Source organism: Gopherus flavomarginatus, chromosome 5, assembly GCF_025201925.1.
Source record: "Gopherus flavomarginatus isolate rGopFla2 chromosome 5, rGopFla2.mat.asm, whole genome shotgun sequence".
NCBI classification, from domain to species: domain Eukaryota; kingdom Metazoa; phylum Chordata; order Testudines; family Testudinidae; genus Gopherus; species Gopherus flavomarginatus.
The window spans coordinates 86,723,234-86,737,582 of NC_066621.1; the positions used below are offsets into that span (position 1 = coordinate 86,723,234).

Consider the following 14,349-nt stretch of genomic DNA (forward strand, 5'->3'; position numbering starts at 1 on the left):
AGGCATGGAAACAGACTTATAATGAAAATAGAGGGAGGCTGTTCCAGAGCTGCAGCAGAGAGTCCTGACCCTTGCAGTGGTGATACTGATACTATAAGACAGGGTGGGCAAATTTTTTAGCCCGAGGGCCGCATCTGGGAATAGAAACTGTACAGCGGGCTATGAATACTCACAAAATTGGGGTTGGAGGGGGCATGAGAGGACTCTGGGGGTGTGTGCATGGGCTCTGGCTGGGGATGAGGAGTGTGGGGTGCAGGAGGGTGCTCCAGGCTGGGACTGAGGGGTTTGGAGGGCATGGGAAGGGGTGCAAGAGGGTGCTCTGGGCTGGGACTGAGGGGTTTGGAAGGTGGGCTTAGAAGTGCTGGCTCCAGGCAGTGCCTATCTCAAGTGGCTTGCAGAAGCATGTTGCTACTCCAGCTCTTATGTGGAGGTGTGGCCAGGCACCTCTGCACATTGCCCCTGCAGCTCCCCTTGGCTGCAGTTCCTGGCCAATGGGAGCTGCAGGGGTGGTGCTTGGAATAGGGGCAGTGTGCAGAACAGTCTCCCCTGTAGGAGCCAGGGGGGCCATGTGGAGCAGCCCCTGACCCCACTCCCCGGTGGGAGCTTGAGGGCTGGATTAAAATGGGTGGTTCACCCTGCTATAGGAAGAAATCAGGTGAGAATAGCAAAAAGTCCTAAGGGGACTACAGTACAGCAAGGCTAGGGATGATCTTAAATAAGGGCAACTGGATTCTGTACTAAATAGGAGAGGATTAAATGAATGTGAGAAGACTGACTGGATTTTGCTCAAAAAACCTAGGACTTAGAGTAGGGACCTACAATATCCCAGGCCAAAACTATAGTGTGTGTGTGGGAGGGAGATCACAGTAGATGGGAGTCTGGGGCAATGTACTAATCCAGGGGAGAGGAGATGGAATTATAGCAGCACGGGAAACAAACTGCAGAGATGTTTGGAGGAAAACAGAAGGTGGGGGTGGCTATAAGAAAGCACCTTAATTAGTATCTTTCCACTGAAAAGCTCAAAGTAAGCTGGTACCTTTATGACACACACACAGGGTGAGGAAGGGCCATACTGTTAATACCATTTCCCAGACTTAGCATCACTGGAATATTAAAGGTACAAATGAAGTAGAGAAAACAGCCCTTTGCCTCTTTTCCTGTAGGATACAGTCCTGAAGACTCCAAGAGAGGGGATGCTTGTGAGGGGGACAGTGGAGGCCCTTTTGTCATGAAGGTATGTGCAACAGGCACTAACATGGAGGTTTTGCTCATAGGAGACTTTGGGAGGAGGTTGCAGCAGAAGCCTTGTAATTTTAAGAGGGTTGAAGTAATAGCGGGGAGGTGCTTCTCTCAAATGGCTGCAGCTACCTAAACAGCAGCTCTATTTCTGGTTTTGAACTGAAGAGAAATCCTGAAATAATCCAGCCCCATTTTACACTGATCAAGCTTCAGGCATTCTGAGACCACCTGTGAAGAGTTTAAGGGAGTGATAGCTTGCCTGAGTGTATCTACACCAGCTGGGTATCCAGCTAACAGGTGACTGTTTGCTCCCATCCAACTGGGTTACAACTATCACTGTTGAACCTCTACCTAGCCCAGCTGGAGGTCTAGGCTGTCTAGGACACAAATCTCACTGCTACTGCTGCTCCTGAGGCTAGCATGGTGTAGAGCACTAATCTGTTTTCCTATCTGTCTCTAAGAGCCCAGTAGATAACCGCTGGTATCAAGTGGGGATCGTTTCATGGGGAGAAGGCTGTGATCGTGATGGTAAATACGGATTTTATACACATGTATTCCGCTTGAAGAAATGGATGCTAAAAACTATCAACAAACAAGGGCAATAAAGAAAGCATCTGTCACATCTCAACTCTTACAGCTGCTTTAATTTGTAGCACTATGAACACTAAGGAACCTGAAGTAAAATGGCTAGTAGTGTTCTCTGGCACCATTGCCAATAAAATGGTTATAGCAACAATTGTGCCTGCTTTGTATGTTGGCAGTGCTGAGAACAGGACTCAGTTCTATCCAACTCTAATCTGTAATTAGTGCCCCAGCACCTGAGCACTAATAAGAACATGTGTATTAAACAAGTCAGCTTGCCAACCTTTGCCCCTGCAGATAAGTCTAAAACTGGGATAATGCCTAAAGTTACAAACCAAGAGACCCTGATCACATGCTCCATGTCAGTTGTAGAGCTTCTAGATTGAGCCTACAGAGAAGGAAACACTAAACTGCTACAATGAGGCAATTAAAATGCTACTATAAAAAAACCTCACCCTCAGCAAAAGGAAGGCAAGGGGCAACTGTTACCCCTTCCTTGCAGGGATGGAGTTGGTGATCTTATGAGTGGAAGACATGGGAATCCCCCTAAACAAATACCTACAGTGCTTATTTGAAGATGAACACTTTGCTAGTTAGGTATCAGGGGCTCTTGGCTAGAGGAACCACATACCGCCCCCCCCCCACCCCAAAATGGCCTGTTCTGACCATCTTCATGAGCTGACAATTTAGTCAGTGTAAATGGTTATGCTGCAAGGGAAAGGTTGCATTTTTGAAAAGGCATTAAGCAGTAGGTTACTTAATTTTTCTCAACTGCTGGGATGTAATTAAACCCATCAGAACAATTGCTGGATGCCAGGCTCCCTTCCCCTCCCCTAGGTAATCTAAAAGTCATTCCTCCAGCAGTATTGCTCTCCCAGATTCACTAGTGTGACAAGGCTGAGAGCACCACCATATGGAATAAGGGAACACTCTAAAATGGTCAAATTCCACAAAAAACTTACAGGGCTATCAGGTGCTTGTTTTATACATTTAATGGCCTCTGCTTACAAGAGTCTGGAGTAAAATGTCCTGGCTATGAAAACAGTTGTCAATTCTAATGTACTTAGTCTAACAGTAGGCAAATGAAGAAAAAGACTAGTTTCATGTCTGGTACAGTCACTTTAAAGGCTGACTTGTTACACACTTGTTTTGAAACAAAATTTACCTAATAGGATGGAAATATTTGCATTAGGCTGATTAGTGTATGTTAATTAACAGCTTACATTTTACCTATCAAGTAATTCCTGGGCCAACCATACACCATTGGACAAGAATAAGCTATACTGCAGAAGCAACATAGGGCAAAAACCTTAGATAATACTGGTTTCTACCATTAATACTTAATTGCTTCTGAACTTAACTTCCAAAATAATGTGAAAAGTTAGTGTTGTACAGGTTTACAGGCATTCCTTTTACTTCACCCATTACTGCACCAATTGGCAATTACAAATGATGGATGCAGCATTTTACAACATATAATAATGTAACAGCAGAACTGAGTCAGTTGGCTACTTTGAGACTTTGTGCAAAAGGCAAACCATAACCCAGAAAGTAACTGGCAATTTATCAGTGCAACACAGCACTAATTGAGTGACAGCAGTAGCTCCCATTCCAGCAAACAAACTATCCAGCTACACCTTGTCAATACTTAGCCCCAGCTGCAGATTGTCTGAGTGCTCTGTCATACCCTTTTCAATGGAATAGAGCTATGAGGCCACCCTATGCCTAGAATTGTTTTCAGAAGAACTGGACAAAAAGCCTGGCAGGAGCAGAATAGGGGTGGGAAGTGATGGACACCATCTGGCCACTAGCATAAGATGGAGATTACTTCCATACTACACAGACTCGCTACAGACACTAAGTAGCAGGTTACTGCCTCACTAGAACTCCAGCCTCATCATTTCTGTGGGAGACAACTGCAGAAGCTGCAGCACAGAATTGATATACAGACAGTAACGATTTAAACTATATTCTTCAGAGATGCATTAAAATTCAGCCACAATTAGTTAAATACCAGCCCTGTGGTAGGAACTGCTGGCTTAGAGAACAGATCATGAAGCAGCAACTTTTCAGGGAGCAGAGATGAACCTAGAAGCAGAAATATACTACAGAAACCCTCTGTGCCATGAGTATCACAGGATACAGCTCAAACATATGCAAGTCATATTCCATAACTAGTGTGCTGAAGACAATTATCATGTTAAATATGCAATATGCCCAAGGATTTGGGGGTGGGGTAGTAGCCGCCAGAGGAAATGTCCTCTTACTAATCACAGCCAATGGCAACCATCTTCAAAAACTGGTATTACCACAGATTCTTGTAATTGCAATGGTGGTTCTGAAGGCTGGGATGCACTTGCATCTGCACAGCTACATGAGGAAAAGCCCATGAGCTTTGATTCCTAGCTGAGAGTATTTTGAACATGGGATGCCACTTACCTAGTCTGTAAGAACATTTCTCTCTCTCAGTAACCTCTCTTGAAGGGGGCAGACGTGTCACTGCACTCATCCACAATGGGGACTATGCTTGCTCTTGGTAGTGACTTCACACGGCCTGTAGCTTGAAGTTGCTAGATAGACTAATAAATGTCTAGCAAAGTCAATTTCTTTCTACTTCCTGAATGTTCTTAGCAGGAAGCTGAAAGGCAGCCATATTAACGGCAACAATACTGCTGGTAGAAATAAAAGGCTGAGAAGTCCAGGGTTCCCTTCCATGAATAGTAGCAGCAGCAGCCCAGGGCAGTCCATTGCTGTATTCGGTTCAAGAGCCTCTGGTTTCAGCTCAGCAATACCCATTCACTAGCATCCAAAAATACACAGTGGCTTCTATTCCGATGGACAGTCACTGCTGCTTCTACAGGGACTGGTATAGTTAATGCAAACTTTATTTACAAAAAGACACTTAAATTAGTTACGCCATGCCATGCATCCATACAGAATCAACAGTTCAAGGATTACATGGAGAAGAATTCACAAATTAAAAGTGAAACCACTAATGAGCTTCTAGGAGTTAAGAGCTAGGAAAAGATCTTAAGACAATTTTACAAATAAAAAACAAGGTATGAGAAGCTAGTCTGAGCAGGAGGACAGCTGTTTACAGGTCTGTACACTACACCTAATACACAGACAATCTTCTATTGTCAAGAGATGCTCACTGAGAAGCAGAGTATGTACAAATACTTGTGCCACAATGACTCAGATCATCCCCCAAAATCCACTGTATTATACATAAACCAGTTTGTATACACTAGACCTAAATGAGGCCCCTTTAACTATGAAGACTTCTAGTTTAGTAAACTAAAGCTGAAGACAGCTAAGCAGCAGCCATGCTCTCTCTCTCAAACAGCTTCATTTGCGACTGCTTTTTATTCTCTCCAGTCTTTTTTTCAAGTCATCAATATTGGCTGCTGTGGAGGAGGAGGAAGAGGTGGTGGTTCCAATGCCAGAGGAGTGTGTCTGATTGGAGTCTAGGTCCAAATGCTGGTAGTGCTCTCGTGATTCACGGAGCTGAGAGAGCTTACTGTGCAGCATATCCGTGGAGGATGCAACTGTAGGGGCTGCTGGTTTGGAGAGCAGTGATGTCAATGGTGGTCTGTCTTCCTGCTATGGGGTGGGGAAAAGGAGATGTTATTTAAGACACTAGAGGGCAAAAGCTCTGCAAGAAATCCACACCATAAATGGATGGCTCCTCACCCTCACGGGAAACTTGCTGAACAGAGGAAGAAAAGGAGCAGTCCAACATTAGTACAGTATATACATTCCAACTCCTCTATTTCCAGGACAGATTATATGTAAGCTATTGCCATGGTGCATTAGCTACTTGGAACCAAGAGGTCACCATTTTGTGTTAGTGGGGACCAGAGTGAATCGCATGCTTCTCATGATCACTTGCATTAAGCACAAGTCTTCTGAATTACCTGTGTGTGTGAAAAGTTCTCCATGTTTGGGCCTACCTACCTTAGAGCCTAAATCTTTGCTTAATCACTTACTCCTTCTCATCTCAATTAACTAAAGGAGCCAAAGGTCTGCACTATTGAGTACTACTTGGGATTTAAAGCAAAGCCCATCCTCAAACAACAGCTCTCATTCTCTTCAGAGATAATAAAAATCAGTTCCCATTTCATTGGGAAGGCCTGCTGTGATCCTGCAAGTCTCCCACTGTATTTAAAAACTCTCAGTGCAGACAGCAGCTGCTCCCACATATGGCATCATGAGGACTCAGTGAGGAATTCTGAGTCAAGTCACTGCTCTCCTGGGAATCTGCAGCTACAGAAGTCAGTGACAGAGTTGAGTCTACGTCTGTACCACGTGCCATTTTGCACTCAGCTATAAACTGATGTGCATGTCCTATCTTAAAAAGGTAAGGGTAGAGTTTTACCTAAACCTATACCACCTAATCCTTGTAGCTATTCTTGGAGTCACCAGTATGTCTAAAGTGGCTGGCAATAACCATCTTTCAGTGTGTAACTAAGATTCCCAGAGAGCACTGGATGTATTGAAGGTTTGACCCATTCCATAGGTTTCGGAGGTAACATACTGAGCACATTCAGCATTATTGCTGTCTCAAAATTCCATGTACCCCAACCCTACAGCCCTCCATTCATGCAGCTTTTAGTTGTTGTAGAGTGGAAGGGTACAGAAGTTTAGAACACTCAGTGTCATGTGACCCAGGAGTATAGCTTAATATAGGCATTACCCTTTAGAGACTAGTAATTAAAAGGAAGTCATTTAGCCTTTTCCTGAAACTCACAGTTAATTACCTGGCAAGAGAAGAGGATATCAGACTCAAGTTGTAGCAGCTAGTGGTGTCTACATCGGTGCAGCAGACAAAAGGGAGTTGAAGCACTAACAAAGTCTACTGAGCCAGGTAACGGCTTTAATGCCATTTACACCAGGAAAGGTACATGCAGTAAGACTCATTGGGATCAGAGTCTGGGCACTGTACAGCAGATCTCCAAATGACTGGCTTCACCCAAAGTGAGCCACTTCCCTTGTAGAGTTTATAGGGGTCTTCAGAAGTACAATACCTTTGCATTGTCAAGGCCACAACGCTGCCTGAGGATTTTTAGCCTTTCCAGGTAGACTGAAGGCCCCACCTCTTCCCCATTTGTGTTTCCTATGGATGTGGACACTGTGTTGGTGGAAGTGGGGACACACGTTAACTCCGTCTGAGGAGAAATTCCTAGGAAAGGGAAAAAACATGCTTAAGCCTCTTAGTCAGCCTCATGCATCCAACAGAACAATCCAGAGCTTGAGACTACATCAACCCACATTGTGCTCTTGGAAATCCCATTAATCACAATTATATTTACCGGTAGGGCAATGGGTTTTAGGGTTGACAGTGATTAGCCCATTTTTTTGAAAGAAGTCAAGCCACCATAAGTGAGCAGCAAAGCAGCTCCAAAAGGCAACATGTTCTGGCCATTAATTGGAACAGCTGAAGAGGCTATTAAAACCAAACGGTAAATTGACATTACATGAGGGAAAGGCTTTGAAATTTATCCTTTGCTCTTCAGTGCAGTAAGCCAAGTTAGAAGAACACAGAGGACTGATGTATTCCTCAATTGACCTAAACCCTCCCAGTATTCTTGTGCAGGAAGCTTAAGGGCACTGCTTCTCCTAATTCCTTTTCATGTAATTGAGAGTGGTGAAAGAGCTTCCAAAGATCCCCTTTCCCTCTAGCCTACACATATCAGACAGGCTTTATCAAATTAATGAAAAGCGCTCTCTCTTCATGGAATGGAGAAACTAAGAAGAGAGACTGAGGCAGAAGGTTGCCTTGGATCTTTAAAGTTGAGGGAGTTTAGGTACATATATGCTCTCCACCCACAGGAAACTGAGTCCTGAAGTAGTCCTTTTAGCCTTTAAATAAAACTAAGCAATATGATGAATGCAGTTTGGAAGGCTACATTGCTGAGGTGTTAGCTAGTGTATCATCTTTTGACTGTGCAGATTTTTCAAGGTGGGGACAGAAGTTAGTTCTGAATTACCAGCAGCATTTAGGAGGTTCTCAGAGACTCAGTCACTCCTTTTGCCAAAGGTTGTGACAAATTACTTTGGGGGAAGGGGAAGTTAAGGAGAAAGACCACAATGGGCAGTGTGGGATCTTCTAGGAGCAGAAGGACAAGCGTAGTATGTGCCCCTTACTATAAAAAGCTATTCTACTGCCATGTTCCATGATTGCCTAATGGGATCTGTAGTTTTATTATACTGCATTTTCTTAATTACTGGAGTGTGCTTACGGACAAATTTCCGAGTTCTGTTCTACTGAAACTCTTAATTGAGCAAGTTGAGATATCTGAAATTCAGAATTTATGGGAGCAAGGATCTAGTAAACAAGATAGCCTGTTAAGCAGGCCTCTGTGGTGACTGAGCTCTGAATGGAGAACTGTGACCATCCCCTGGCTTCCTGGGACATTTACAGAGTGACTTAACAACTTACCTGATATAGACTGCTCCTACTAAGGATTGCCAGGCTATTCCTAGCCAAGATTGGGGAAATTAGAAGAAAAAGCTATATCTTATGTCTGCTGTGTTGATGTGAAATCTACAAAGTTTATGCCTTGCTTCAGTCTTACAGTTTCATGCAAAGATCCTATGACACTATTTTAGCAGCCCTAAAAGAAGAGAGAGAATTTTGCGGCTGCCACTGTGATGTCCTGATAGTATGCTTCACCAAGGAAGCCTAGTTTAGGATAAGGAGAACTTCAGACTAAGTTACTGCAACAAGAATCGCTTGCTTGTCAAGCCTTCAACATAGGACTCCAGAGCACTGCACTCCATTAGACAGAGTAAAAGTTCTTGAATTTTCTTTGAGAGAGAACTTCTCTAACCATGACCAGAATGATGTGCACTGAAGTCCTTTCAGATCTTTACCTCTATCTCTTCCCACCTAGTTCGGTAAGGTAACCACAGCACCTTCCCTGTGAGTGGCAAAGCATAAGTGGTCTTTGCAACAGGTGCCATAGTGACTTCACAAAAGTGCCACTAACGAGTGCTCAGAGAACAACAGGGTCACTTTGGAAGCTCATAAGGCTCTCAAACATTGTGGAGCTTAAAAGGAGCAGCTACAGTTGCCACATTATAGCTAGATTCAGCATGCCAAGTCCCCAGGCCCAATTCACTTGTGTTGCCAAGAAGCTCTATACCTGTAGATGAAGGAATGCGTCCTTTGCCCTCCTTTTCCATCTCAATGTGCCGGAGGCCTCGTTCTACGTAGCTCTGGAAAAACTGAGATGAGTTTTTCAGGAAGGGTTCAATGTCTGCATCAGAATACTTCTTTTTGTATTCATACAGCTCTGCCAGACCCTGGGGAAGGAGGAAACTTTCCATGTGTTACCCAAACTGCAGTAGGCACATGATGCGATATCATCTTCCCCTTTTTCCTATGGTAAAAATGCACTCACCTCTTTAGTGTTTTCCTTGGAGCCAATCTTCTTAAATATCTCTGCTAAAAAATCATTTACTTTGGCCTTTGAAGACTTTTCATCCTAAGAAAGAAATTGAGACTCCTGAACAAGATTGTTTAAAGTGGCATCCCCAAAAAATTAGAGGTCCTTAGCTAAACAATTTACAATTCACTCAAGTGCCAAGGACCTACCAGATGCCTGTGGCACTTCACGGACAGACACACCCACAACAGCACAGGCTAGCTGGGTCAAAAGAACTGTCTTTTACAAGACTCGGGTTTATACGGATGTCAGGTACAGAGGATGACACATCTTAGAAGACCTGCATTTAAAGCCTGTTCTGGCCACAGTTAAAGTTTAGTGGACCAGCCATTATCAGAACTCATGTTCAGCAAGCAAGACAGGTACTATTGAGCCTTAATGCATCTCAGGAGGCACAGCATTAGAGGACCAATTTCAGACACTGATTACATGTTCCAGTGGGCAACCTAACTTCACATTTGACTGGAGCTAGTTAGGAACTTGTTTCTTAGAACAGAGTCCATTTGCCACCTTTCCCTCCACCATTAACTTCATGTTACTTACTATGCGAGAAGCCCCCTTTTCCGTCTCTTTATCAGTCTTGCTTCCAGTTTGGTCCATGGAGTGCTTCATTACTCGACACAAGTGAGCCTCCAGCTCAGATTCATTCTTGTTTTCTATCATTGTTAAATGGTCCAATATCTGAGAAAGACATAATAAAAACTTCAAAGACAGCTTGAGCATCTTAAATTAAAGCACATAGCTGGTTTCTGCTCTAACCTTGGGCCCTTTCAGCTTGCACAGAGTGTGAAGCAGGGTTTTAAGTGTTCTTATGGGGAATTCACTTTTACACTGCTTCAGCTTCTCCTTGGGAAACACCTTCATGAAAATGTGGATGTCCAGCAGGATTCGATCCAGGTTGATGCTATTGATGGTTTCAGGAAGAAGCCGCACCATTCTCCACAGACACTGGAGAGAAAGAAAAGTTTATGAAGAACCAACTGCTTAAGTCAGAGGGGAGTTCCTTCTGCAGGTTTTGCTGTATCCAGGGTGTCAGTATCTGGAGCTAGATGCCCAGAAGAGTAAGTGCTGTTGTTGATTCCATTACCAGTAGCAGGATATTGACCGAGTTATTAGTGTATGTACACTACCATGAGCTTCACACACTGCTCTGCGCCTGTTGGATGCTTCTAATCTCACTAAGGGTGTATCTAACCTAGGATAAGGGGTGTCTAACACATCAATATTTTAACTAGTATGTTTTAGAACCTTAGCAATAGATGGGGCAAGTTTTATCTTAACATGATCCAGATTAGGCACTAGAGTAGCATTTAAAGTTATGTTCACCAACTTGGTCTTAAAGCACTTTGTTTCTGTTTGAACCAACAAGTCTGGATTAGGAACAGACACTTCAGAGAAGGATCAAGTGAGTACACAACCCCCATTATAGGCTCACCTTCATGACAAGCTCTGAGAACTTGGGAGAGCTGGCTGTTGCTAGTAGACTGTCTTGGAGCAGAACAAGAAGGGCACTGGAGAGAACAAGTAGCATTAGATGGGCAAATGCTATAAAGGGATTGGAATAACACCGCCCTACTGAACACCACACCAGGGACTACAGATGGCAACTAGTTCAGCTTTCACACAATGCTCTGCACTGCCTCCCTGTCCCCAAAATCTTACTATCAGCTCCATAAAAATGGAGAGCTGAATTTCTGCAGAACATACCATGTCAAAACTGGTCAACTGACAGTCCAATGACAGACTACAAGTTTAGGTTGTAGAATGGTTCATTGTAAAGGTTTACCCCAATGATATAGATTGGACAGTGATTTAGTTATAACTGTGCACCTTTAGATACATCTACACAGCAGCTGAGAGAATCCTTCCCAGCAAGCATAGACATACGCTCACAGGCTCTGCTTGAGCTAGCGTGCACAAACAGCAGCATGGCTGTAGCAGTACAGATGGCAACTCAAGCTAGCCAACCAAGTACGTACCTAAGGGAGTTAGGCAGGGTTGTATTCAGGAAGCTAGTCTGAGCAGCTGTAGCCACACTGCTATTTTTAGCATGGCTACTTGCACTGGGAAGCATGCTCCCAGCTACTATGTAGACATTTCCTTAGATTCAGGGCCAGAAGCTAAAGTTACTGTCCTGATATGCTTGTTTTTTCAGCAGCCAGGTAAACTATTCTACAGCCAGCTTTGCTCACCACTTTAGTTGACAGGCCATTGTCTTGCAAGAGGACTCAATGAGACAGTGACTAACATATGGTAAAAGCAGACTGGAGAGCCATGTTCTCTGAAATCACATACATGAACAGTGACGTGGTATTGGACTGTTGTAGAGGGAGAGAACTTGTGTCTTCTCTGATTCTAGCGAAGACTAACTTACCTCAATATGTTGGTCTGGTCAGACTTCTCCAGAACCTTCACCACCAAAAGGTTGACTGATCGGATGACCTGCTGCCCTTCCTCAAGGTCCTCAACCCGTGAATCCAGCATTAATGTAATGAGGCCATGCATTAAGTCTTTCAACACTCCTGTGGAGGCCTCCCGAGCCAGGCTCTCCATCTGGAAAAGCTGCCAATCAAAGCCAGGATTAGAAATTTCTTCAGCATGCACCATTTAGTTTAGGGATTCATCTGGGATTCTACTTGCAACTCTCTCTTTAAATATGCACCTCTTTCACAAAGTGTTTATATAGTCTATTAAAATGTATGGGAAGAACATTAAGGTTATAGAGTCAAGCATTCAAAGGCAGGAAACACCAAAGTTAAGGCTGTACATATAAATGTTAGTTGGTTTTATTTTGAAAATAGAATATGTAAAAATGGTTTCTTACCCCAAAAGATCTACTCCTCATGTGTGCAATGGTCAGAGCTACTGATTTCAATGACTAAAATGGAGATTCACTATATTTCCTACTCTTGGCCCTCCTGAGCCAACCCAGCTCAGAGGGAGAAGCAAGATTCTACTGCTTCATTTGTGTCAAGAATGGTTAAAATAAAGCAACTCTATTACCTGTGCAAACCCGTGAGGAAAAAAATTAAGTTGGACTCTGAGGCGCTACTTTGACTTGCAGACCTTTATTGTTGGTGGCAATGCAACAAACTGACAGACAGCACCAGCTAAGATAGAACTGCATTTTAGTTGTGTTTCTTAACATAGTATCTTAATGCATACACGTAATTACATTATTTTTCAGATACTGCAATACGCTATTTTTCCTTCAACTTTAGATACACATGAAGCATTACTGTGCATGTCAGAGAATCTAGGGAAAAAAAAGTCATAGGCAGGCCTGGTACCAACACTTAAGGTTTCCCTATACTTCCCGCTATAAGTCCTTGTTTTCAGTTGCACCTTTGCCAAATTTTATCTGTTTTGGCTGAAGTTTTCCATACCAGCTATCTGCCTCAAGTTAACGGGGTTTTTTTTTTTTTTTTTTTTTAATTTTCACTCAAAATAGTTCAGCCGTTTCCAAGAACAAAGCTAGTGAAAAAATAAGTTGTTCTGCCCATGTTAAAATATTCTGGTGACTTATCCTTTGAAAAGCTTGGGCATCCCCATGCTTTGGGACAGGGGATGAAATTTGACAGGGAGAATCCCTGTGAAAATCCACCAGAATCTGGCCAAGTTATTCTGGGCTACTGGAGGCCATGCTGGGTCCAGGTCTCTAAACAGAGCAGGGAGACTGTCCAGGACCCCCCAGCTGGTGCCCAGATAGCATAGAGAAGGAACCTGCCTGCTTGATTTGAACACAGAAAGGACAAGAGCCAGACTTGCAGGGGGACTGGCTGGGCAAGAAGAGACTGGGACTGGGAGCCCATTAGCTTGAAGTGGAGGCTGAGAGATGTCTAGGTAAGGAGAATGGAGCTCAGACAATAAGCCAAAGGTGGGGAAAGAGACAGGACTGAAAAGACGGTTACTCACCTTTGTAACTGTTGTTCTTCGAGATGTGTTGCTCATATCCATTCCAGTTAGGTGCGCGCATGCCGCGTGCATGTTCGTCAGAAGATTTTTACCCTAGCAACCCCAGTGGGTCGGCTGGGTCGCCCCCTAGAGTGGTGCCGCCATGGCGGCGGATATATACCCCTGCTGACCCGACCGCTCCTCTGTTCCTTCTTGCCGGCTACTCCGACAGTGGGGAAGGAGGGTGGGTTTGGAAAGGATAGGAGCTCATACAGCATCTGTGAGGTAAGTGACTGTCTGCAATGTGTGTGTTTGTGGGTTACTTGCTGTGTGCTGAGCTTGTGTTTGTCAGTCTGTTTGGTTTGTTTGTTTGAAGGACCGTGTGCTGTAGCTGGCAGTTGGAGGCGGAGCTACCAGGAAGGTTTGAAAGCTAGAAGCCTCTGGTAACTGGCTGAGCCTTAACCAGTGGGCGGGGCATTCACTCAGGCCAGGGCTTTATAAAGCCGTGCACAAGTGACCAGGGAGCTTAGCGAACAGGAGCTGCTAACAGGGAGTTTTGCAAGGGAGTTTGGAAGGGGAGTAAGAAGGGAGTGGGGGTCCCTTGTCGGTCTCATCTGTGACCCATTGGTCCCCTGAACCTATAAACTGAGCCACATCCAGAACCTTTCTGTTTACAGCAGAGCAGAGTGGACAGGGAGCTGCAGACGGGAATTTGAGAGAGTTTGACAGAGGGAGGCTTACAATGGTGAGGAGGACCCACAACACCTGTGCCAGCACTGCTTCTGTCTCCTCCACCTGCGCCTGTAGCCAGACAGAGCACCAAAGCATGGATGCTTTTACCCAGATTCTGGTGTGGGCTTGCAAAGACTGTAATTTGCAATTTCCACTTACTGATATCCAGGCTGGGGGTGGCATCCAATGTGAAAGGTGCCTACTGGTGGAAACTCTCAGGCAGCAGGTGGGAGAGCTACAGGAGGAGGTGGCTAGGCTGAGGAACATCCATATCCATGAGCAATTCTTGGACAGTATCCATGTGCAGACAGCTGACGTAGCTGTCCCAGTTCACAGGACTACCGACACACCAGTGGAGGAAGAGATGCCTCTGGGTGTATTTGACACACCAGTGGAGGAGGCGGCTCAGGGTGGACACAGCCAGCTGGTTACTTCTAGCAGCAGGCAATGC

At 44.4% G+C, this 14,349-nt stretch overlaps 2 protein-coding genes across 4 annotated transcripts in view; one reads left to right on the forward strand and one right to left on the reverse strand.

Annotated features, from left to right (window-relative positions):
- Nucleotides 1-14,349, forward strand: part of F2 (coagulation factor II, thrombin) — a 40,302-nt gene that overhangs the window by 10,601 nt on the left and 15,352 nt on the right. For 2 of the 3 annotated variants that reach the window (XM_050955378.1, XM_050955376.1), the window contains 2 exons: nt 1,164-1,234; nt 1,701-1,975. In XM_050955378.1, the coding sequence (XP_050811335.1) occupies nt 1,164-1,234; nt 1,701-1,844 (215 nt within the window). In that variant the 3' untranslated portion in view covers nt 1,845-1,975. Of the gene's footprint in view, nt 1-1,163; nt 1,235-1,700; nt 1,976-14,349 lie in introns of those variants that run through there. The other variant, XM_050955377.1, reaches the window with a different exon arrangement.
- Nucleotides 4,689-14,349, reverse strand: part of CKAP5 (cytoskeleton associated protein 5) — a 105,034-nt gene continuing 95,373 nt past the window's right edge. Inside the window, exons 38-45 of the mRNA XM_050955211.1 lie at nt 11,647-11,834; nt 10,708-10,783; nt 10,032-10,220; nt 9,816-9,953; nt 9,228-9,311; nt 8,970-9,129; nt 6,849-7,003; nt 4,689-5,424 (exon numbers count right to left, since the gene is read on the reverse strand). Coding sequence (XP_050811168.1) covers nt 5,170-5,424; nt 6,849-7,003; nt 8,970-9,129; nt 9,228-9,311; nt 9,816-9,953; nt 10,032-10,220; nt 10,708-10,783; nt 11,647-11,834 — 1,245 coding nt within the window. The 3' untranslated portion in view covers nt 4,689-5,169. The remainder of the gene's footprint in view (nt 5,425-6,848; nt 7,004-8,969; nt 9,130-9,227; nt 9,312-9,815; nt 9,954-10,031; nt 10,221-10,707; nt 10,784-11,646; nt 11,835-14,349) is intronic.